The sequence below is a fragment of the Heloderma suspectum genome, chromosome 14, assembly GCF_057233095.1.
Source record: "Heloderma suspectum isolate Gila_16-S chromosome 14, 16-S_ref, whole genome shotgun sequence".
Taxonomy (NCBI): Eukaryota; Metazoa; Chordata; class Lepidosauria; order Squamata; family Helodermatidae; genus Heloderma; species Heloderma suspectum.
In genome coordinates, this window is record NC_139471.1 from 2,499,164 (window position 1) to 2,523,160 (window position 23,997).

A 23,997-nucleotide genomic window follows, 5' to 3' on the forward strand; every position below is an offset into this window, starting at 1 on the left:
GATTCTTTCCTGGCCCTACCTGGAGATGCTGCCAGGGATCGAACCTGGGACCTTCTGCCTGCCACGCATAAGAACATAAGAAGAGCCTTGCTGGATGAGACCAAGGGTTCATCTAGTCCAGGATTCTGTTCACACAGTGGTCCACCAGCTGTCAATCAGGAGCCCACAAGCAGGACACGAGTGCAAGAGCACCCTCCCGCCCATGTTCCCCAGCAACTGGTGCACATAGGCTCACTGCCCCTGGTACTGGAGGTAGCACAGAGCCATCAAGACTAGTAGCCATGCATAGCCTTCTCCTCCAGGAATTTGTCCAACCCCCTTTTCAAGCCATCCAAATGGGTGGCTATCACTGCATCTTGACGTAGTGAATTCCATAAACAATGCGCTGTGTGAAGAAAGCCTTCCTCTAATCTGTCTTGAATCTCCCACCACTCAGCTCCCTGGGCAGGGGCTCTACCACTGAGCTATGGCCCTTCCCCTAAACAAAGCAAGAAAAAGTTCTTGGTTCTGAAAAAGGGGGTGATTTAAATGGGAACATGGGAAGCTGCCTTGCATGTTGTAAGTCCCTTGGTCCGTCTAGCCCAGTATTGCTTGCACTGACTGGCAGCCACGGCTCTCCAGGGTCTCAGGCAGGATTCTTTCCTAACCCTCCCTGGAGAAGCTGCTGGGGATCGAACCTGGGACCTTCTGCCTGCAAAGCGGGGGCTCTGCCCCTGAGCTACAGCCCGTTGGGTTAAGCTGATGGACAGGAATCCACTTGTTGTATCATGCATTTGGACTGCAACATGTGGCGTTTTGCGGAGTTTGAGGGGGATGGGAAGTGGAAGGACGGGCTGAGGAGGGGAGTCAAGACCCTTGTAGGCAGCGTGCAGTGGTCGCGAGGAGGGGCGGTCAAAAGCACAAGACTTGCAAAGGTTCTAGCCTGGGGAGACAGGTGGAGGTCTGTCCCCCTCTCGTGGTGGGCTTTGGCTGTGCAGCTGCATTAGCAGGGCTCCCAGATGAGTTAGAAGCAATTGAGCCTCCTTGCAGGAAGGAGTGGACTATGGGCAAAGCTGTGTGTGTCCTGTGGAAGAAGCCCAAGGGTTGGCTGCAGAATTCATTTCTCATTTTACAACCCAAGTTTCTAGTCCTTATGTCTTCAAAGATATGCCTTGAAGGTATGCGGGCAACGGCTACTGAAATTGCAAAGAGGAAAGGGCTGAATGAGGTTTCCAGGGGCGGGGATGGGTCCTTGCTTTGCCAGTGACAAGCAGCATGATCGGAAGTCCCTGCTTTATAGCTGCTTAAACTTACTTAACTCAAAGCACCGTCACGGTTACAGGAATAAAACGGGAGGTTGCTTCTGCTGCCTGATGCTGAGCACATTTACTGGGGAAGAAGCACCATTTTGATGTCGAAAAGGGCAATAGTTACATGTGGTTTGTGTATACGGTCTACATGCTTTTATGTAAATGGCTTTTAGACTCTGCATTGTATTTTAACCTTTTAACTTCTGTAAACCGCCCAGAGAGCTTCGGCTGTGGGTCGGTATAGAAATGTAATTAATAATCATATATTTTTAAGGGAAACATAATAAAATGAGCACCTGTAACCATGGACATGCCTGACTATAAAACCTCCTTAAAAAGGAGAAAGGACGGTGCTGCAGCAGGCATCTTCCACCCCCGTGGGCCCTGCTGTGCTCACGCCACGCAGGGCTTGTTTGCCACTGCCTGGTGCACCACGCTCCGGCCAGTTGTTTGGGGACGTGCGTCAGCATGTCCTTTGGGAGAGAAAGTCCGCTGCACACCCAAAGCCTGGCGGGCATTGCTGATCTGTGCGCCTTGTCTCCCCCCCCCCCGCCCCGCAGGGGTGCTCTGTGAAATCAACGTGGACGACTGCGGCCCCCCTTCGGACGCGAACGCCGTGGCCCCCAAGTGTTTCAACAGCGGGAAGTGCATTGACAAGGTGGGCGGCTACAGCTGCATCTGCCCGCCGGGCTTTGTCGGGGAGCGCTGTGAGGGGGACGTCAACGAGTGCCTCTCCAACCCCTGCGACCTGCACGGGACCCAGAACTGTGTGCAGCGGGTGAATGACTACAAGTGCGAGTGCCGGCCGGGCTACTCTGGTGAGCGCTACAAGTCCAGAAGGTGTCCCTCAATGTCTTTCTCGCTTGCACAGGCCTGTGGGCCACGTTTGGCATACCTGGGGTCCCAGCCTGGCCCTCCAGGGTCCTCTGAAGGCCTGGCCCCCTTCTCCTGCCCCACCGCCTTTCCCCAAACTACTGCTGCTTCGTAATTTCCCTCCGTCTCTGCACTTCCCCCCCATTCTCCAAGGTTGAAACGCCTCCCCTAAGGCTTCTTTCCAGGCAGTTAGAGCTTTATGGTAAAAGAGGCTCTCATTTTTGGCCCTGCCTCTTTTGCTTTCGGCCCCTGCCCACCACTGAAATGAAACTGAATGTGGCCCATGGTTTCAAAGAGGTTCTGCAGTTCTGATTTAGATCTACATGCGTGCACCCCACCCCCCATCTCCCTGCTTTATATATTGGGGGACAGATCCACATTGGAAGAGAGGGGTCTGCAGGCATCCTGTCTAGTTAATTTTATTCATTACTAATATTATTTATTAGCCACCTTTTGGCACAGAAAAAGCACCCTAAGGCGACATGCAAATTAAAACCTCTTTAAACATTAGCATAATAAACAAACAATGCATTAAGCAAAACGGGAGTGGGGGGGAGAGAGGAGAATTACATTTAAAAACACTCAAAGCCTTCTTTATGGCTCCACAGGATTCTCTGTTGTGGGGGGAGGGAGAGGGTCTGGCCCCATGGCACAAGTAGATCTCCCCTTTTCAACCCTTGTTTCTGTGTCACCATCCACCCCCGTATCCAAGGATCCGCACCTAAGATTTCTGCAAAGGCGTCTGCTGAAGGCGGGCAGGGAGGGAAGAAGTTTTAAAGCCAGAGCTCCAGAGGACGTTGTGACCTGACGATGCTTTCTCCATCCCTTTTTCAGGGCGGCGCTGCGAGACAGTGGTGGATGGCTGTCGAAACAAGCCCTGCAGGAACGGTGGGACCTGTGCCGTTGCCAGCAACACGCAGCATGGTTACATCTGCAGATGCCCCCCTGTACGTGCTGGACTCTCTGTCTGAGGGGTGGGGTGGGGGGCGCAGGTCTGAGAAGAGCGATGGTGAAATGATGCCTGTTCCTTTGTAGCATGTATTGTGAACCCCACCGAATATAAAGTAGAGTAGTGATGTGCAATCAGGGCCAGCGCCAGGAGTCAGCATGGTGGGGTACCTGCCGAGGGCCCACCCCCAGCAGGGGCCCACTGGCAAGAGCCCCCTGGAGTTGCTCCTCCTCTTCCCATTGCAACCTGCTTGTTCACCAGCCTCTCGCTGTGGCCCAGACAACGGTGGTGGTGAGGGAGGGGAGCAGGAGACGCCACAGCCTCCTTGCTCCCTGGCTCTCTGCCTGCCAAATAAGCAAGTGGGAGCAACGGTGAGGAAGAGGAGGAGGAGTAGAGCAGCTGTTGACCATGGTGGGGAGAAGGTGGGCCCACTGAGGGACTGGATCCACTGAGAGCTTCTTGCTCAAGTGCCCTCCAGAAACCTAGAACCAGCACAGTGTGTACATAAGAGCAAAGGAAGAGCCACGCTGGATTGGATCAAGCGTCCATCTCATCCAGAATTCTGTTTGCACAGTTGCCCAGCAGGGTCACCCAACCAGGTGCCATGGGGAAACCCACAAACAGGGCCTGAGTGCAAGAGCACCCTCCTGCCCATGTTCCCCGGCAACTGGTGTGTAACTGCATCGGGGGGGAAGCCAGCTTGTCCTCTGACAGGCTGCCTTGGTGTCTGCTCTTGCTTGCACCTGCTCGTCACAGTGTTCACTGGTGCCCAGGCATAGAATCGCAGGGCTGGAAGGGGCCTGCAAGACCATCGAGTCCAGCCCCCTGCTCAGTGCAGGACTCCAAGTCAGAGCATCCCCGACAGGTGGCTGTCCAGCCTTGTCTCAAATGCCTCCAGTGTGGGAGAGCCCACCACCTCCCCAGGTCATTGCTTCCACTGTCCACAGTCCCTGCCTTTGACATCTGCGGGAGGAGGAGAGGGCAGGCGAGAACGGGGAGGGGCCTCAGGAAGAATGCGGGGAGGCAGTGGGTCTCCGGTACTCCTGTCACACTGGACGCCTGGTGCGTTTGCACCCTCTGCAGAGGAAGGGGGTGCCACTGCTCTGGAATTCGGGCATGGCCAGGAGACCCACTGGCGAGCATCTCTGCTGCACTGATCATCGTCACCCGGAAGTTTGGAGGAGCAGCCACGGATAAGGAGACTGCCTGTGCCTCCAGATGTGTTGGGCTGCAACTCCTGGCTGGGAATTATGGGAACTGCAGTCCAGCACATCTGGAGAGCACCAGGTTGGGAAAGGGTGCTCTGCCTGCTTCATTGGAAAATTCGGCTGTAAGGGCCTTGGTGCTGCCCTTGCCACCTGCGTCAGTCATGGTAGTTACAAGCTCCCTGCAAACCAGGCTTCTTCCCCGTTCAGAGTTGGAGAGTAGATTGAGATTGTTTCGGCACCAGGACCTCTCGCCAGATAAAAGCAGAGGTCTTGGGGCCAAAGTGATCTCAGCCTCTTCTCAGACTTCGAAGGGGTAAGATGCCCAGATTAGGGATGTGTGTGCATTTGCGTGCGTGCGGATATATAGTGCAAAAGCAACAACCCGCAGGCAACTGCACTTGCTTGGAATTTGTTCACAAGTTCGAAGGGCTTCCACGTGGGGGAGGAATGGAAGCCATGGCACCATCGGTCTTTCTGGAAATCAAGTTTCCCCGCTCTTTCACTCTCAGGGCTTGGACGGCGCCACCTGCGAGAACGGCCTTCGCAGCTGCGGCACTCTGCGGTGCCTGAATGGCGGGACCTGCGTGTCGGCCCAGAAGAGCGCCAAGTGCATGTGCGCCCTGGGCTTCACGGGACCCGAGTGCCAGTTCCCGGCCAGCAGCCCATGCCACTCCAGCCCCTGCTACAACGGCGGCACCTGCCAGCTCGTCGCGGAGCCGCCCCATTACCGGTGCAACTGCCCCGTCAACTTCAACGGGCTGAACTGCCACATCCTGGACTTCGAGTTCCTGGGGGGCATCGGCCAGGACATCGCCCCGCCCCCTTTCGAGGAGAGGTGCGAGGTCCCGGGCTGCGCCAGCCACGCCAGCAACAAGATCTGCGACGCCAAGTGCAACAACCACGCCTGCGGCTGGGACGGCGGGGACTGCTCGCTCAACTTCAACGACCCCTGGAAGAACTGCTCCCAGTCCCTGCAGTGCTGGAAGTACTTCAACGACGGGAAGTGCGACGCACAGTGCAACACCACGGGCTGCCTGTACGACGGCTTTGACTGCCAGAAGGTCGAGGGGCAGTGCAAGTAAGGGCCTCGCCTCCCACTTTTCTGAGCCGGGGTACAGGGTGGGCACAGTCACAGAATCACAGAAGAGTAGGGTTGGAAGGGGCCTACGAGACCACCGAGTCCGACCCCCTGCGCAGTGCAGGAATCTGAGTCGGAGCATTCAGCATGCGCCTGGTATTGGTTTTCATAGGATCATAGAAGATAAGATGGTACTGCCTACTCCGTCCTGTTTGTTGGATGGTTTCCACATCTCTCTTAGAGTCTTGCAGGTACCGTGGAAACCAAATTGTCTTAAGAACATCAGAAGAGCCCTGCTGGATCAGAGCCAGGGTCCATCCAGCCCAGCATTCTGTTCACACAGTGGCCAACTAGCTGTCAACCAGGAGCCCACAAGCAGGGCATGAGCGCAACAGCACCCTCCCGCCCATGTTCCCCAGCACCTGTGTGTGTACATAGGCACACTGCCTCTTATCCTGGAGGCAGCCCAGAGCCATCAGGACTAGTCGCCATCGAGCGCCTTTTCCTCCAGGAATTTGTCCAACCCCCTTTTCAAGCCATCCAGACTTGGCCTGCTGCTCTTGTGTACAGTTTGATAATAGAATCGTAGAGCTGGAAGGGACCTCAGAGACCATCTACTCCAACCCCTTGCAGGGGGCAGCTACAGCAAACTTGACAGCTGGCCACCCAGCCTCTGCTGAAATACCTCCCTAAAAGGAGCACCCACCACCTCCCGGACAGCCCTCAGTGTTAGGGAGGTTCTCCTAATGTTTAGCTGAAATCTGCTCCCCTGCAATTTCCACCTGCTGCTTCTCGCCCTTGGGAGCCACAGAGAGCAAGTCTGCTCCTCTTCTGCATGGCAGCCTTTGAGATACGTAAAGATCGCTGTCATGTCTCCCTTTAATCTCCTGTTTTCCGGGCTAAATATTTTAAATAAAATGCATACATAAAAGAAATATGCCCAGCTCTTTCAACCATTCCTTGGTTTCCAGACCAAGTCCTATGATTTGCACATCCATGGCTCGCATCAATGTTTTCTGTGTCTCAGCTATGTGCTCAGTTCTTATTGCCTTTTTTTCATGCGGCAAAGCAAAGGACCGCCCTCCAGCGCCGTCTTTGGGTTCCGAAGAGCGGTTTCGCCATTTGGCGCTCAGGTCCCACCTCTGCCTTGTACTTGGGTCCCTTTTCTTTTAGCCTCCCCACTTTGCTTTCTGGGGGAATGAGTGTTCTGTGACTATGGTGGCCGTTTTATGAATGGCCATCCCCCACCATGGCAGCCATTTTGTGAGAGCACCCACAATGCTCAGCATCCCAAATGTGCCCACTGGCCCAGCAACGTTGGGCCCCCCCATTAAACTGGTTTCTCTCCCCCTCCGTGCAGCCCTCTGTATGACCAGTACTGCAAAGACCACTTCTCCGACGGCTACTGCGACCAGGGCTGCAACAACGCCGAGTGTGAGTGGGACGGGCTCGACTGCGCAGACACGCCCGAGAAGCTCGCGGAGGGCACACTGGTGGTGGTGGTCCTGACTGCGCCGGAGAACCTGAGGAACATCTCCTCCAACTTCTTGCGGGAACTCAGCCGCGTCCTTCACACCAACGTGGTCTTCAAGAGGGATGCCGAGGGCGAGTGCATGATCTTCCCCTACTACGGGAACCCGGAGGAGCTGAAGAAGCACCGCACCAAGCGGTCCACCCAGAGCCAGCCGGACGTGTCCGACGCGGTCCTGAGAAGGGAGGCGTCTCTCCGCTCGAGGGTCGGCGGGAGGCAGAGGAGAGAGCTGGGCCAGGTGGAAATTGTCGGGTGAGAGAAACAAGCAGGCCTGGTTTGGGGGAACCTCCTCTCCCATGTGCAAAAATGGAAGAAGCTTTCGCAGAGTCTTGTCCAAGATGGGGGAGCCTTCCTTACCGTTCACACGGGTGTGGTGTGGTGGGTTAAAGACCCTTTCCCCTTGCATCTTGGTTTAGGGGAAAGGAGCCAGTGACCTCACAGGTCATGCAGGACCAGACAGGAAGGCACCGGGGTGGTGCTGGTGGAGGAGGGGGAGCTTGAGCTGCCATTTGCATGTCCCTGGCCTATTATGTAGAGGAGGCCTGTAAAAAGCCCATCGTCTAGTCATCTAGGGTGAGTGGGAATTGCTTCTAAGCGATCAGGGCAAGGGATATTGGTTGTTTCGTTTATTTATTTGTTCAAACTATTTTTATCCTGCTCCTCAGTTGAAGAGGCTCCTGGATGGGCTTACACACAACCAGTAAAACAAGACAGCCACTTCCCACAGGCGTACAGTCTAAAAAGACACAACACACAAGGAAAAGGGGTTGGGGAGGGAAGAAGAAGAAGAAAAAACGTAGTAGTCTCCAGCAGAGCTGGTAGAATCGCTCCCCTTCTCCTCTCCCTCTATACAGCCTGCTGGATTTTTTTTTCCTTTCAAGTTGTCAGCATGCCACTGAGAACTAAAGAACAGGTTTGTGTGGCAAGTTGGCCAGTACAAGCTTTTGTGGAGTTATTTGTGAGGCGGATGCAGAGCCCCGTGGTGGGTCATAGAACAGTCCCTAGGACTGTTTTTAAATGTCTCTTGTGAGTAGTCCCTCCATGGGATACAGTCTCTGGTTACCAGCTACTAGGGCTTTATCGGAGCCACGGTATGGTTTGGGGACCATTTTGAACAACCCTGCAATAGTTGAAGAAGTCATTAAATCCTGCATTGGTGGATGGAGTTGGTTGGAGAACAGCTTAAGAGGCAGGGTTTCCCATCCAGCAGATCAGGTCACAGCCAGTTAATCGAGTTTATTTCTTCCAAAACCCACAGATCTATTGTTCATCTGGAGATCGATAACCGCCAGTGCATCCAGACCTCTTCCCAGTGCTTCCAAAGTACCACAGATGTAGCGGCATTCCTGGGGGCCCTGGCCTCGCTCGGCAACTTAGACATCCCCTACAAAATTGAAGCTGTTAAGAGTAAGTTTAGGCATGCTGGAACCACCCGCTGGGGATTCAAATGGGGCATCTTGGGAGTAAGAGAACCAGGAGGGTGAGGGCCTGGAGCTCATGTGGGCTGGCCACCCCTCTTCCAGCTGGCCTTCAGTCCTGGTAGAATTCCAAACCACAATAAACTACCAGCAATTGCGCATCCAGTTTATAAATTTTAAAAGGATTTTTAAAGCAAACAAACAGATGTTAACATGTGAAATGTTTCGGCATAAAATGCCAGCTTCAGTCACAAGGGAGAGAATGTTCTAATGCCACTTAGGGTGCAACCCTATGCATATTTAGACAGACAGACAGACATGTCCTACAACCCCCAGCATGCTGGGAGTTGTAGAATGTTTTTACATAGGATTGTACCGCTATAAACTTGGCTCAGTTTCTAAGTGGTATGGCAGTATACTCTCACCTGTGACCAAAGCTTGTGTTTTATGCTGAATCCGTTTGTTTGCAATAAGAAAAAGATCTTTTAAAATTCGAAAACTGGATGTGCGATCGCTGGTCTTTTATTGTGGTTTGGAGTGGCATATCATGCGCGTCACATCACCTGGGCATAGGTTTATTCCTGGTAATGTTGCCAGGCATCTCTTGCCTTCACAACAGCAGCCTGTTGTCTTCAGGAGGGCAGCACTCGGGCCCATTGCTAGTGTCATTTTTCAGATATACCAGTTGGATGGACAGGTGGCCCGTGCTAATTGCTTTCCCCTTAAGTCTGTGACCTTCACTGCTCCAGAATCTGACCCTACTGCAAGCGGAATTTGGGGAACCAAGTGACAAGTAGCTGTATTAGGGTAGTGCCTTTATTAGGTCAGCCAAAAGATCACAACACCTGCGATCCAGTGTCTGCAGTCCCAAGATGAAGTAGAGGGAAGAGGTCTGCAGACATTCCAGTGTGATAGTTGGACCTGCAGCTGGCCCTAGGATTGCTGGGAACCGGAATGGAGAAAACATTGGGTTCCCATTTTGGAAACGTAAAACCCCGCTGTTACTCAGACATGTTTCCATGATGAGTGAAGCAAACTTGCCCCTTTGACTAGTGGATCATAAAAAGGGACTAGGCAGTCTTGATAGTAAGGCTTCTAGCTGGAGGTAGGTAAAGCTGTACATATGGCACACCTGCACAATTTGATTTCCTCGTCATGTTGGTTCAGACCAAGCCGTTTCTAACATTATGGCAGAACAGGTCCTTACTTGGGCTTGCACTGTCTACGTAAGGAGCCCTTTAAATTTGTTTGGCTCTCATTGCATTGAAACCTGGGAAAGCAAAGGCAGAGAGAGGGAAGGTGCACGTTCCTTGGCCTCATTTATTTATTTATTCATTCATTCATTCATTTCATTTCTATACCGCCCAATAGCCGAAGCTCTCTGGGTGGTTCACAAAAATTAAAACCAAACGGCAAACAATAAAACAATATAAAATATATAGAACATTAAAGCCACAATATAACAATGCAACCACAATAAAACCTAGCAGCAGTGCAGGAGTTTAAAATACAGATTTAAAACAGCAAAGCTAAAAGTTCAGAAAGCTAAAATGCTAAAATGCATGGGAGAATAACTTCACCTGGCGCCAAAAGGAATACAATGTAGGTGCCAGGTGCACCTCGCTAGGAAGCTCATTCCAGAGCCGGGGTGCCACAGCAGAAAAAGCCCTCCTCCTAGTAGCCACCCGTCTCACTTCCTTTGGCAGGGGCTCATGGAGGAGGGCCGCTGATGATGATCTTAAGGTCCGGGCAGGCACATATGGGAGGAGGCGATCCTTCAGATAACCTGGCCCCAAGCCATTAAGGGCTTTCATGGCTGTGAAGAGACTCCTTACATTGTTTGGGCAGTTCCTGCTAAATTGATGTACTATTATTTATTAGACCACCACTGCCCACACGCCTTTGTGGCAAGTGACAAGCCGATAAAAGCAAGAATATTATAGAACACACAGTGTTCAAATAGATGAAAGATCCACATTAAAAAAAATATATTGCTAACCTTTATCCCAGCCATTATATGTTTGCCTAGAGAAAATCTCCAAAATACTGTTGACATTAATATAGGGAAATTAAGAGCTTTGAGTCAAATCAAAGTACCTTGGCCCCTGTTCATTTGGAACAAAAACAAGAGATAGTTTTGTGGAATGCAAAAGATAAATGGTTTTTAAAGCTTTTCTGAATGAGAAAAAACACTTCCTTCAGGTTTGTGTGTGTGTATTTGTGTGCATAAGAGAGGGAGACACATATGCACACACCCACAGCATGTGTATATAAAGCATAATAGGCATGTATGCATGGTTTATAAAGAAAAATATTGTAGATAGTGGCGCCGGGGGATATAAAATGCAATGGATACAGCCTGCGATGCCCATATTTAACAATGTAAATTCATTTATTTCATTTATATCCTGTCTTTCTGTCAAAAATGGCACTTAAGATGGTTAGCGATAACAAATACAGATTAAAATCAAAATCTTAATTAAAACATAACTTAAAAACACAATTCAAAACATGGCGATTGAATGCCTATTGAAGAAGAAAGCAACATCCCTTTGCTCTTTTATTTTTTGAAAACCGACCTGTCTTTTAAGTTTTGCCTCTCATCCAGAGCTTATTTCAAAATCATTACTGGTAGGGCAGAGAAGGGAGAGGAGGGGAAACAAACTCCACAACCCAAACCTTGTAATCGATCAGTGACATGCGAAGTGTTGAAGTTTGCATCTTCCAAATCCCCCTCAATCCTTTTGACTTAACAGCTCAATGCGAATGCAACGATTTGAAGTTTGCTAATCCTTTTTCCCTTAAAGGAGGGGAAAGCCTCCTTCCCCGGTGTAGCAACAGAAGCCATGGAGGGTTTGCAATTCTGATGGATTGTGTGGAAAATGACCTTCTTCTTTTTCTTCTCCACAGGGCTTTAGAGGAGGTTGGGGCGGGGGGAGAATTAGATCAGCCGGACAGACTGTTATTAACTAATTTCGCTTCATTTTGTCTCTGCCTCCGACTTGATATGAAGCTTAACTCTGCTTGCTCTTGGCACACCCTGCCCCCTCCTTTTTTTAGGCGAAACGACCGATCAGCCGCCGAGCAGCCCGTTGTATCCTATGTACGTGGTGGTGCCTGCTCTCTTCCTCCTCCTCTTCATCATCGTGGGAGTATTGGCGTCTCGCAAGCGGCGGAGAGAACATGGGCAGCTCTGGTTCCCTGAGGGCTTCAAAGTGACGGAGTCGAGCAAGAAGAAGCGACGGGAGCCCCTGGGGGAGGATTCCGTGGGGCTGAAGTGAGTAATCCCCACCGCATTAACTGGTGAAGGACCGCGGAGCTTGACTCCGGTTGCCACCTGTGCTTCTGTTTTGGCGAGGGGAGGGCACTTTCCAGCCCCCTCCCTGGCTTCCTGGGGACCAGATTTCTTTTAGTTTCTTGGGTTGCCTTGAATTTCCACTCCACGTAGAAGGTTGGTCCTCATTTTTTGGGCATGGGAGCTCCGTGTGCCATGCGAAGAAAGGGAAGGAGGGTGTTAGATTTCAGGAGGAATATTCTGTGACTCATTCAGCCCCTTATTTAAGTGTAGATCCCCTATTTAGTTTTTAGGCGCTGCATTGGGAGGGGCTGCGGCTCAGCGGTAGAGCCCCTGTTTACATGAAGAAGATTCATCCCCAGGTACGGCTGGGAAAACTCCTGCCTGAAACCCCGGAGAGCTGTTGCTGTTCGTGTTGACAGTACTAGGCTAGGCGGACCAGTGTGGGGGTCTGACTTCATATGAGGCAGCTTCCTGTGTTCCGATTTTAAGGTGATTGATGACCTTGACAAGCGTCCAGTGGGGAGAGCCAGCGAGCAGGGTGTGTGGTACAGAGAATCAACCCGCTACCACCTCATGTCTGGGACCCATCTTTGCTTTGCTCGCTCTCTCTCAGGAGCCCAGATGCAAAGTGGGCTTCCTTTGCCTTTCATTTGCCATGTAGAAGGGAGATGCCTGGCACATGCTGCTTTTCTTCCCGCTGCAGGACAAGCCACACCTGGCAACATTCCTTCTTCTGCATTGCTTCTAAAGCAACAGGGCTGCCCTGTTGCTCCTTGGCTCTCTGGTGTGTTCCTTCTCGGGGGAAAAACCCTTTGGTTGGGGGATACCCCACCCACTGAAGAGCAGGGGCATAGAGAAAGGCTGGGTTAGTCAGCTGTGCTTTATGTTCCTTCCTTCTGACCCAGTGGAGCGAGGCTGGACTGTGAAATCCCTGGATCTCTTTTCCTCCAGCTCATAACTCCACTCGAGAAGATCCATGATTGCATTGTATTTATTTTTGTACGTGTATTAGAAGTATATCCTGCCTTCCCACTAAAATTAGTGCTTGACACGGCGAATGATAAAATTCAAATAGAAAGTAACCAAGTCATCATTAGAATAATAAAACTCGCCAAATAAAAAACACAGCCCAATAAAAAGGGAAAAACAGCACCCTCCAGATTCAAAACTATTTCAACAGCACATCAGCTTAGATGACCATCATATATCAGCCAGACACCTAGATAAATAAAAATGTATTTGCCTGTCAGTGGAAGGACAACAGAGAAGGAGCCAAGCTAATCTCCCTTGGCAAGGAGTTCCAGAGGCTGGGAGTAGCCACTGAAAAGGCCCTTTCTCTCGATGTCACCAAATACACCTCTCCAAAGTGGTAGGACTGAGAAAGGGGGCTCTTGTGAGGACCTTAAAGCCTCGGCAGGCTCATATGTCTTTCATATGACTTGTTTGCAAGTGTTTAGATAAAAATTAAATCAGGTGCATCATCCAAATAATTCTGAAAGGACCCTTAGAGGCAGGAGGAACAGGACTGAGATCTCTGCTTGGTCTTAATTTCTCTCCTTTTCTCCCATTACCCAGCTCGACAAAAGGGATCTGAAATGTTTTCCAGCAGGATGGGATAACACGAAGCTTGGATAACGTGCAGAGTGTAACCATGGCAGGGATAATTTTTTTTAACAATTCTTAATTACTTTCACTTACCCTTGGTATCAAAATTCACCGCTCGTCGTTTGACTCTTATAGCAGTGGATCTAATTCCTGTGCCTCTCTTTTTGCTTCCTCTTCCCCACCCAAAAGACCCTTGAAAAATGCTTCTAATGGCACCTTGATGGACGGCAACCAGAACGAATGGGGTGATGAAGAGACGCTAGACGCCAAGAAGTTCAGGGTAAGTCAGCGGGAGAACTTTGCTTCCTGTTCCTGGTGTGGTCCAAGTGGGGTGGGATGAGAGACAGAAGGAGCCGCACATCCTCACTTGCGCCAGTCAGGTATAGGCAGACCCTGTGATGTTTCGGAGGCTCCTTTGGGCCGGGATTCCCAGGGGTTTGACCCACAGGAACAGAGGGAGTAGGAGACGGTTGGTCCTCCTTTGCCACAACAGCCACATGGATCCCATTTGCCTCTGCCCAGAGCATGGATTTCAGTGCGCTGAGGAACTCTGTCTTCTGCCTCTCCTAAAAAGCAAGTTTCTAGTCATACTCTCGGAGGAAGACCCTTGGAAAGGCACTGTGCTCCTTCGCTTCCCCTCCCGTCTGCCCTCCTGGCCAATCGCCCACCCGTTTCCAAAACACCAGAGTTTTTTTTCACAATGTTCACCTTTAGGCACCTGCTTAAGACCTACCTCTTTGTGTGGGCTTTCCCTGGGGTGTGACCCAGCCAGTATGGTTACAGTTCTATTGCTGAGCACTATTAATATTATTATTAAACTGCTTTGATCATTTTATTCAAAAGCAGCGTACAAATTTGTGCAATAAAATAAATAAAATGTGGTTGTCCGAAATTAAGCAAATCTAATGCTCAACATCTGGTTACGGAACACGTAGTTGCGCAGTTCGTTTCATATTTTGTTGGTGCGTGGAGCAGATGATTCAGTGTCTGCCTACCAGTGTGTGTGTCTGTCTGTGTGTCTGCATTTTAAACCAGTCCTCTCAAATTCTTCCCTTCTCTCCCTTCCCAGGCAGAGGAGCACGCGATGTTGCCTGACATGGACGACCAGACGGATCACCGGCAGTGGACTCAGCAGCACCTGGATGCGGCTGACCTGCGCATTCCTTCCATGGCGCCCACCCCACCGCAAGGCGAAATTGATGCTGATTGCATGGATGTCAACGTACGAGGACCAGGTAGGGGGCAAAATCTCCCTCCCTCCCTCCCTCTCTTGATGACTTTGTCAGGAGCAAAACCAGGAGGTAGGTGACATAGCTGCATCAGGGTAAAGTGGAGAGCAAACAGGTTGGGCAGGATTCTCGGGAAAGCAGAATAGAGCAAGGCAAAGGAAAGCAAGACCGTCGTTATTTATGGCGTTCATCTAGTATTTTGGAAGGCTCATCCTTTATCCTTACAGCAAGGTAGGCCGATATTATCACCTCCATATTGCCAAGTAGTAGAATTGCATTTGCCTTTCTTGCAGCCGCATCACAATGCTGGTTCCCACTCAGCTTGTGATCGACTACAGCTCCTTCGGGCTGAGTTCAGACCCAATGCTTTGGTGTCCAAGAACAGTGGTGGGCAGAAGGTAGATCAAGATCTACTGACAGATCTCTGGGTGATCTGCAGTAGATCGGGAATTATTTCTGACTCCCAATTGCTTAACTATAGCAACAAGAAAATAACGGTCCACTTGCCCACATCCTCAATTATACTGCTGTATTGAAGAAATCTTGGATAACCAGGAGTGGATTTTTGTGCTATGGGCTATGATGCCGAAAACAAATTCCTGGGCTTGAATTCTTTAATTCTCAGTGTCTGTCTTTTGCACCCGCTAGGCTCCGGTTGGTGGATCTCGGGGTTCTAGTAAAAACCAAAGTGGATCCCACAAGCCTAAAGTCTGTTCCAGAAGTCCATCCAGGCAATAAGAGAAGGTTTCTGCTTCTGCACAGAAGAAGCCACTGACACAAGCTTCCCTTGTGTGTTTTTGCAGATGGATTCACTCCGCTAATGATCGCTTCATGCAGCGGGGGAGGGCTGGAGACGGGCAACAGCGAGGAGGAGGAAGACGCCCCGGCGGTCATTTCAGATTTCATCTACCAGGGGGCCAGTTTACACAATCAGACGGACCGCACAGGAGAGACGGCGCTCCACTTGGCCGCCCGCTACTCCCGCTCCGACGCGGCCAAGAGGCTGCTGGAAGCCAGTGCTGATGCCAACATACAGGACCACATGGGGAAGACGCCGTTGCATGCCGCGGTGTCAGCGGATGCTCAGGGTGTCTTCCAGGTAAGGACTGCGCAACTCCCCCAGATCCTGGACATGATGGCTGGATCTATTGGCCTCTCGGGCAAACGCTTGGTTGCTCCTAGATCAGGAGTGGGGTCCTCCTTCAGCCGGATTGAGTTTTGGAGACGCTCCTGGGGGCCGCATTCCGCTGGTGGGCTGAAGGGGGTGGGGCCAAAAATCCAAAACATACGAGCATGTTGCAGCTTAAAGCTCTTACTGAGGCCCAAATGTGGCCCACCTTGGTTCCCCAGAAGGCCACGCCCCTTTCCTTCCCTGAGCTGTTTGCCTTTTCGTCGTATGTGAGGGTTTAGGTCCCGCAGTTGTGCAATCTGAGAGTTAACGTTCGGTCTCTGCCCTTCGGTCCATCCCGCCCAGGATAACAAATAGCCCTTTCCATCTCTTTCTGGGACAGATTTTGATCAGGAACAGGGCCACCGATCTGGATGCGCGCATGCATGACGGCACAACACCCCTCATCCTGGCTGCCCGCTTGGCTGTGGAAGGCATGCTGGAAGACCTCATCAGCTGCCACGCAGATGTCAACGCGGTGGACGACCTAGGTACGGCACCCAAAGCATTCTGGGAAAGGGCTGAAGGGAAGGGTGGGGGGAGCAGCTGCCAGTTCACGGTCTTCACTCGGACCTCTCCGTCCGCAGGAAAGTCAGCGCTGCACTGGGCTGCTGCCGTGAATAACGTGGACGCTGCTGTGGTGCTGCTGAAGAACGGGGCCAATAAAGACATGCAGAACAACAAGGTGAGGCGTCCTGCCAGGGCTGGGCCCTGCTGCTGTGCACGCATTTGCAGAGGTGCTGGGGGTGGTGGTCAGGGCTTCGTTGGGGGCTGTGCAAGGTTCATCACTGATCCCACAAGCAGGAATATGCCTTAGCCACAGGGTCTCCAACATGGTGGCTGTGTGTACTATTGCGGCCGTAGACACGCTTAGCACCCACCAGGCTCCCTGCATCTCCTGGTTTTCATTTCATTCCAGAAGGTTTTTTTGAGTGACATTTTTTTAAAAACTGGGAGGCTGGCATGCTACATGCTGCAAAGTGCCGCCCTCCTCCGCCATCTCCATTTGAGTGCCAAGGAGGGGTTTTGCGTGTCAGAGCTCTGATCCACCTCTGCCTTGGACTTTGCTTCTTGGGCAAGTGACTTTTCTTTTAGTCTTGCCAGTTTGCCTTCTGGGAAATTGGAATTCTGTGACCAGCCACGCTCCCCATGGCAGCCATTTTATGAATGGGCAAGCCTCCCCACACCGATAGCAGCCATTTTGTGAGAGTATCCACAACACTCTCTCAAAATTCCAAATGTACCCACTGACCGTGCTTATGCACCCACTGTCCAGTCGAAGTCAGCTCTTCTCCTCAAGAGTCCCGGTGTTGTCTAGAAGAGTCCCTGAAAGAAGCGTTCCGTGGCTGAGAAGCGGTAGGGGAGCAATTGCCGTATTACTTCTGTGTGCTCCCTTGGGTAAAAGTGTATAATTTGATCTTCAAGTAAGTACGGACTGGGGAATGAATAAATGAGAGCTTATTTGTAATGCTAATAGTTACTTCAGCAGGGATGCTCTCTTGACCTTTTCCAAGTGAAAAAGGAGTCCTCCCAAGCGAGTAAACATTAGAGCACTTTGTTCAAAACCTTCATAATCCCCCCTCCTCCAGTTTTCCCATCTGACTGCACCTTCAGTTGCATGTCCCTGCTGATTTTGTGGGAAGACTCAAATCCTTCCCCCCTCCGTGTTTCTAGGAAGAGACCCCTTTATTCCTGGCAGCCAGAGAAGGGAGCTACGAAACTGCCAAGGTCCTCCTGGATAGCTTCGCCAACCGGGACATCACGGACCACATGGACCGTCTGCCCCGCGACATCGCCCAGGAGCGCATGCACCACGACATCGTGCGGCTGCTGGACGAGTACAACCTGGTGCGGAGCCCGCCCATGCACAACGGGCCGCTGGGGGCGCCCACCCTCTCCCCACCCCTGTGCTCACCCAGTGGCTACATCGGCAACCTGAAGCCCGCTCTCCAAGCCAAGAAGGCCCGGAAGCCAAGCACCAAGGGGCTGAGCTCCAATGGGAAGGACGGCAAGGACGGCAAAGCCCGCCGGAAGAAGTCGCAGGAGGGCAAAGGGTGCCTGCTGGACAGCTCCAGCGTCCTCTCGCCGGTCGACTCCTTGGAGTCGCCCCGCGGGTACTTGTCGGACGTGGCGTCTCCGCCCTTGATGGCCTCTCCCTTCCAGCCGTCGCCTTCCATGCCTCTGAACCACCTGCCGGGCATGCCGGATGCCCACCTGAGCATGAGCCACCTCAGCATGGTGGGCAAGCAAGATGTGGGCATGGCCGGCGCCCGGATGCCGCCGTTCGACCCGGTTCCGCCGCGCCTCTCTCACTTGCCCGTCTCCAGCCCCAGCACTGTCCTGGGCGGCACGCCGCTGAATTTCACCGTCAGTGGGGCCCCCGGCCTGAACGGGCCATGTGACTGGCTCAACCGGCTGCAGAACGGCGTGGTGGCGGGCCAGTACAACCCCATGCGGAGCGGCCTGCAGCAGGGGGCGCACCCGCAGAGCCAGGCCCTGCCGCACGGGCTGCTGACGTCCTTGCACAACGGTCTGCCCACCACCGCCTTGTCTCAGATGATGAGCTACCAGGCAATGCCCGGCGGCCGCCTGCAGCCCAGTCTGCTGCAGGCTCAGCAGCTGCAGCAGATCCAGCAGCAGCAAAGCCTGCCGCCGCAGCCGCCCCACAGCACCGCCTCGAGCGCCGGCCCGCCGGCCGGCCCAAACTTCCTCGGGAGCGAGCTGAGCCAGCCCGACCTGCAAGTCAACGGCGGCGCAATGGCCGTCCACGCCGTTTTGCCTCCAGACACCCAGGTCCTCACCACCTCGCTCCCCTCGGCTCTCACCCAGCCTATGACCACCACCCAGTTTTTGACGCCGCCCTCTCAGCACAGCTATTCCTCCACGTTGGACCACACGCCCAGCCACCAGCTGCAGGTGCCTGACCACCCGTTCCTCACGCCTTCCCCGGAGTCGCCTGACCAGTGGTCCAGCTCCTCTCCCCATTCCAACCTCTCGGATTGGTCGGAAGGCATCTCGAGCCCTCCCACCAGTATGCAGTCACAAATGGGACAGATCCCGGAAGCGTTCAAGTAAAAGGAGGCATCCTCTCGACTGCCTTCCAGCAACAGCGCCCTGGAGGGGCTCCTCATGCGGAGAGGCACACGGTGGTTGGACTAGAGTGACCTTTTTTTAAAGAAAAAGAATATTTTTACATACTCAATAAGTGGAAAACTCAATGTTTCTTTTCTTTTTTAGTATTTATTTATGTACTTCTTTAATTTCACATGAAAACACTGCCTTTTTTATTTATATGTTGTGTTAAGAATTTGACTGGATGCATTTCCTGTGTTCCGAGAAATGTAAAAAAAAAAATTAATGGCGTTCGTCTGCTTTTGTTTTTTTTCTTTTTAGGAAATCTTTTTTTAAACTTTTGTATGATGTCCTTGTGTAGAGAGGTTTTCTTCTGTAAAGCTATAAGCAAAGATCCATGATTATAAAATTAGAATTATTTATTGAGCAGGAGTTTTTCCCTGTTTGTTTTTAAAAGTCTGGAAAGGGTTTTTTGTGTGGGGGTGGGAGCAAATCATTAAAAATTTTACCTGTTTGAGGGGAAATGATAATTTAAATATAAGTTGATGGGTTGTTGTTTCTAAAATGCTTTAAAATATTCCCTCAGATAATGATAGATAGAGTGGGGAACATTTTAGAGTTCCAACCATGAATCTTTGTTTAAAAGTTTCAGTATTACATAGTTTTATACAGTTTGTCTTTTTGGATGATAGCTTGGCTTGCTCTCTTTTATTTATTTTAAATACTCCCTATGATCAAAAATCAGGATCACGGGTTCTAAGCTACAAAGCAAATCCAGACGCTTCCTTCCCTCCCACCCCCCAAAAAGACTTGTGCCCAACCTATTGCAAATGTAAAAGACAAGAAAAACCTGCAAAGGATATGGTGTGGAAGAAGGGAACTTTCCTTCACTGCCAACATCTTTTTGCTTTTTTGTTTGAACGGTTGCAATAATGCTGTTTTTAAAATACCCGTAATCTTGGGTATTTATTTAAGAACGACTTCCTTACTGTTAGGATGCACAAAATGCCCTCGTTATGGCCTTCAGGGTGTGTATACATGTGTGTATGGATGCTAGGTGTATATGTTGCCCTGGGTGGGAGGAGTGGAGTGTGCGTTGCAGGGGCACACCTTTCATGCAGGATCGCAGACGCACACATGTCCTCGTGACACCGGACCGAAAGAGCCAGGCCATCTACTGTCAGGCCCACAGGGCAGGTTTTTTGCCCTGGTGGCAAGAGGGTCCTCTAAACACAGTACTTTGACTTTACTTTTTCGCTATAGCAGTTGATGGCAACCACTCACTTCCATGGGAGAGAGGAAAAAAGGCATCTGCCCTCAGGGACATTGTAGGGGTGCCCCTTCAACCTCCCCGGTTGTTTCCGGTGATGCCAGCAAATGAGAATCCTGCCTGCTCCTCTCTGTGTGTGCGTACCTCTGCCTCTTCATCCGCAGAGCCCTCTGTGGCATACTGTATTTATGGGAACCAGAGAGAAAGAGAGAGCATGGCCTGGTTCTCACACAATGCTAACCCATGGTTTAAGTTGTTGACTGTTGGATTGTTGTGATGTGCAAACACAGCCACGCTAACCAACCATGGTTTGTTAACCATGAACAACCCAGAAAGAGGACCCATGGTTTCTTCTTTGGTTGTGAACTCTGGGTTGTTTAAACCGTGGCTTGTCGTTACGTGTGAACCTGGAACCATTGGTTGCCCATGGCTTGTTCACCAGGCTACAGAGGCAGTGGGCAAGAGTGGCCCCCCAAAACAGCTGCTCTGTGTGCCAATACAGCAGTGCCACAGAGACATTTGGGATACGGGGAGGGAGCCTGCGAAGGAGGAGGGAAACAACCCAGGGATTGAGAAAACAAAAAGTGGTTTGTTTGATCATCTGCCAGACAACCCCCGGGCAGGGCAACCAACCATGGATTAACTAACCATGGATTAGCATTATATGTGAACCAGGCCAGAGCATGTGTGTCCCTGCATTAAAAAGAGTCTCTTGTTGTGGAGGTGCATATCCCAGATGAAAATTTAACCCCACTTGTCAAAGTCCAGGCCCACAATTCCAAACCCTTTTTCCTGCCCGTCGCACACAGACTTTCTTCCAAAGACCAGGAAGTCATTCTTAAACACAGTGATGGGAAATTCTTCTGCCCACCCTCAGGTGTAGCTTGGATGTGAACTAGCAAAAAACCTCAGCTTGAGCTGACCATTTGGGAGCTTCTGATGACATCAAAGCGGAGTTATTGTTTTTAAAAAGGTCTTGTTAGTTTTCAGGATAATGGCACGTTGTGTTTCCTGCAGGATGTATGCTCTTTTGGAGACCAGGAGAATGGGGCAGCGGGGAATTGACTTTGTGTAAAAATAAAATAAAATAAATATATATATATATATATAGTATAAGCCTATGGCAAAGTAAAGTTCTGTAAATAAGGGTTTTTTAAAAAAAAATAAGGGTGGATTTTGTTTAAAAAATCTGAACAATTAAGTCAAATGTAAAGATTGTGCTGGTTTTGAGGTGTTGAAATATTGCTCAAGAGGGGAAATAATGAGCCCAACCCACCATCTTGCTCACAAGATCCATTGAAATGAAAGAGAGCTGTCCAGTACGCTTTTGGAAGAGGTTCATTTCACAGGAACTTGTGCAGGAGGAGAACATGCCAGGAAATTCTCCTCCTGAGGCTTCCATCTGATGCATGTTTTCTTTAGAATTAACCCCCATTAAATTTGCAGGGACGCAAGCATGTATAGGATCAGTCTCTAAGTGTTAGCTACACAGCCTATACAGGACAGGACAGACTGTCATGGCCACTTAATTAAAGAAAGATGACATTCCATATCTTTGTGGCGCTCAAATGCTGTCATATTTAGTGGGAATATCCTGACAAACGCCCTCCCCCCTGCGCTTTTGGGGGTGGTGTATCTTGAGCATCCACCTCTTAGAAAACAGTGAAGTGCTGATATTGGGGCATCCCTAAAGCAAGTGATTTTTAAAAACACCCTCTGGTGTTAAATCTTTTATGTTTTATAAACTAGAGTGTAGTTTATCAGCGGGGGTGCTGTGGGAGATTTTAAAAAAAAAGCAACCTTCTGTAATAAAAAAAAAAGTTCATGCAAGATTGTAGTTTGCAAAAATGATGTGTATTTTTTTGGTTAACTGATTTGCAATAAACTATGCCCATGGGCATCTAGAATTTTACTAAAAGTGGAATATGGTCTTTCTTTGTCGTCTTAATCGTGTATCTTACTGTGAGGAGGGGATTATAGATGGAGACACACAACTAAAAAACCAAAATCAAATGGGTGGGAGACCAAAATCAGCAAAGACTTTTAGTCTTCTATATTTGAAGATATTTAGGGAGCAATCCTATGGCCGCTAGTCAGCGGCTAGACGGCCATAGGATTTGGCTGTTCCCTGAGAACCAACCTTTCCCCCCTCTTGCTCTGCCTCATGGGCAGCTCGGAATGGCCCCGCACTCAGAAGAGAAGCACGGAGCTGCAAAAACGGGGCGTTCTGGGGTGGGGAAGGTGGAAATGCCGGTGCAACACATCCTACGTGTTGTCCGGCAGCCGCTTCCTCTGCTCTGCCTTCCCGTGGCTAGACGTGGCTGCCTGTCCCTGTAGGATTGCACCCTTAGCATGCAATCCTATGCATGTTTAGACAAAAGTCCTATGAAGTTGTAGGAATGTTTTCTGTCCAAACATTCATAGAACTGTTCCCTTAGCTGACTTTGCCCCCACTAAGATTGGCAGGTGAGCGGGGTGAGGCTGAACCTGCCTGCAAGACCTCTGCTTGCACAAGACATGTTGCTGCCCGAGGCGGAGCCCCCTCCCACTCCATGCACAAAATCCCACTGGACTGCCAGTTTATTATTTAAAGGGTTTTTTTAAATCTGGTTCCTCAGCCAGAAAGGTTCCCAGAGTGGCTTTCAAGCAATCAGTAAAACAAGGCAATCCCCACGCACAGGCTTGCAATCTAAAACAACATGACACAGAAGGAAAAAGGGAGGAGGAGGGAAGAGGGAAAAAAGCCGTCTGTCAGCAGGGCTGGTGGGATGGCCCCGTTTCCCTCTTTCATCTCCCTCTGTACAGCCTGCCAGAATGGTTGCTGGAGAATCTGTGCCACACCTGAAGGCAGGGGATAGCTTGGGCACAGGACAAGCCGCCTGGCACACAGCTTTCTCCTCCAACACCTTGCTGGGGTCTCCCGGTATCTGTTGCCTGAAGCAACTGCCTCTCTTTGTCTAATGGTAGGGTCGGCTCTGATGATTTGATGTTCTGTAATTTTTACTTCCATCAGTTACTGGTACCATCTCCTCCTCCTGTGCAAGTGTAGGTATGATTGTGATGAACTCACCTGGACAATATTGAATGGGACCTGATCGCTTTATCATTCCCCCATAAAAGAAGCAGATGGGGGGGGGCACTGGAAAAGTAGGCCATATTCATCATGGCCAGGCCACCTTGCTCCAGACCCCCTAAAAATACTTCCAGGGTGCCTGAACCCGCCCCAATCACTGCGGGGTAAACGTGTGCCAGACTTAGTGCACATGGAAAAGTGCAGCAAATTCTTAAATTAAGAAGCCCAAAATCCACAGTTGGGCAAAAGCTTTGTTAGGACCAACCAAATTTCCACAGAAATGTGCAAGCTTTTGAGTTCTCCAGAACTCTTCATCAGGCTAGCTGCCTACCACCGAGCCTGACGATGAACTCTAGAGAACGCAAAAGCTTGTACAATTTTGTGGAACGTTGGTTGGTTGTTGCCCAAGTGTGGATTTTGGATAGATTTTCTCAAGGAGCAGCACAGCTATCTTTGTATGATTTGATATTATTAATAATGATGATGATGATGATGATAATAATAATAATGAGTTGCTTGCATTATCTTTTTAAAAGCTCCTTCCTCCGGGCTCACAAACTGTAAGGAACGCATAATGGCCTGAATGGCACTCTGTGCATGCCCAGAGGTAAGCCACTCTCAGCCCCGCCCACTTCCCTGCCCGGCCAAGCTTGGCTCAGATTCCGAAGAGAGCGAGCCAGACCCGACTTCGCCTCTTTTCGCCTCCGCCCGCCGGAAAGAGCCGAACCTTCTTAAAGGGACTGCGCCCTCCCCTTTAACTGAGGGAAACGCCAACCAGGCAACTTCTTATTGTCTACGGCAGAAAATGTAGAGATAAGTAAAGGGCATATCGCACGCCCAGCAGTCACTTCCGGTCTCCGTATAAATACGCTCGGAACTCTCTGTGTCTGTATCTCTGTGGCGGGCTGTCTGCCCCTCATATGGACTTAGCTATGT

The 23,997-nt window shown here is 50.7% G+C and overlaps 1 protein-coding gene across 1 annotated transcript in view; it reads left to right on the forward strand.

Annotated features, from left to right (window-relative positions):
- NOTCH1 (notch receptor 1) overlaps positions 1-21,061 on the forward strand; it is a 108,033-nt gene extending 86,972 nt beyond the window's left edge. The window contains exons 23-34 of the mRNA XM_084821223.1: positions 1,850-2,107; positions 2,997-3,109; positions 4,829-5,397; positions 6,758-7,180; positions 8,187-8,335; positions 11,407-11,623; positions 13,439-13,529; positions 14,319-14,484; positions 15,282-15,577; positions 15,990-16,137; positions 16,234-16,331; positions 17,321-21,061. Coding sequence (XP_084677349.1) covers positions 1,850-2,107; positions 2,997-3,109; positions 4,829-5,397; positions 6,758-7,180; positions 8,187-8,335; positions 11,407-11,623; positions 13,439-13,529; positions 14,319-14,484; positions 15,282-15,577; positions 15,990-16,137; positions 16,234-16,331; positions 17,321-18,721 — 3,929 coding nt within the window. The 3' untranslated portion in view covers positions 18,722-21,061. The remainder of the gene's footprint in view (positions 1-1,849; positions 2,108-2,996; positions 3,110-4,828; positions 5,398-6,757; positions 7,181-8,186; positions 8,336-11,406; positions 11,624-13,438; positions 13,530-14,318; positions 14,485-15,281; positions 15,578-15,989; positions 16,138-16,233; positions 16,332-17,320) is intronic.
- Positions 21,062-23,997: the final 2,936 nt, after the last annotated feature.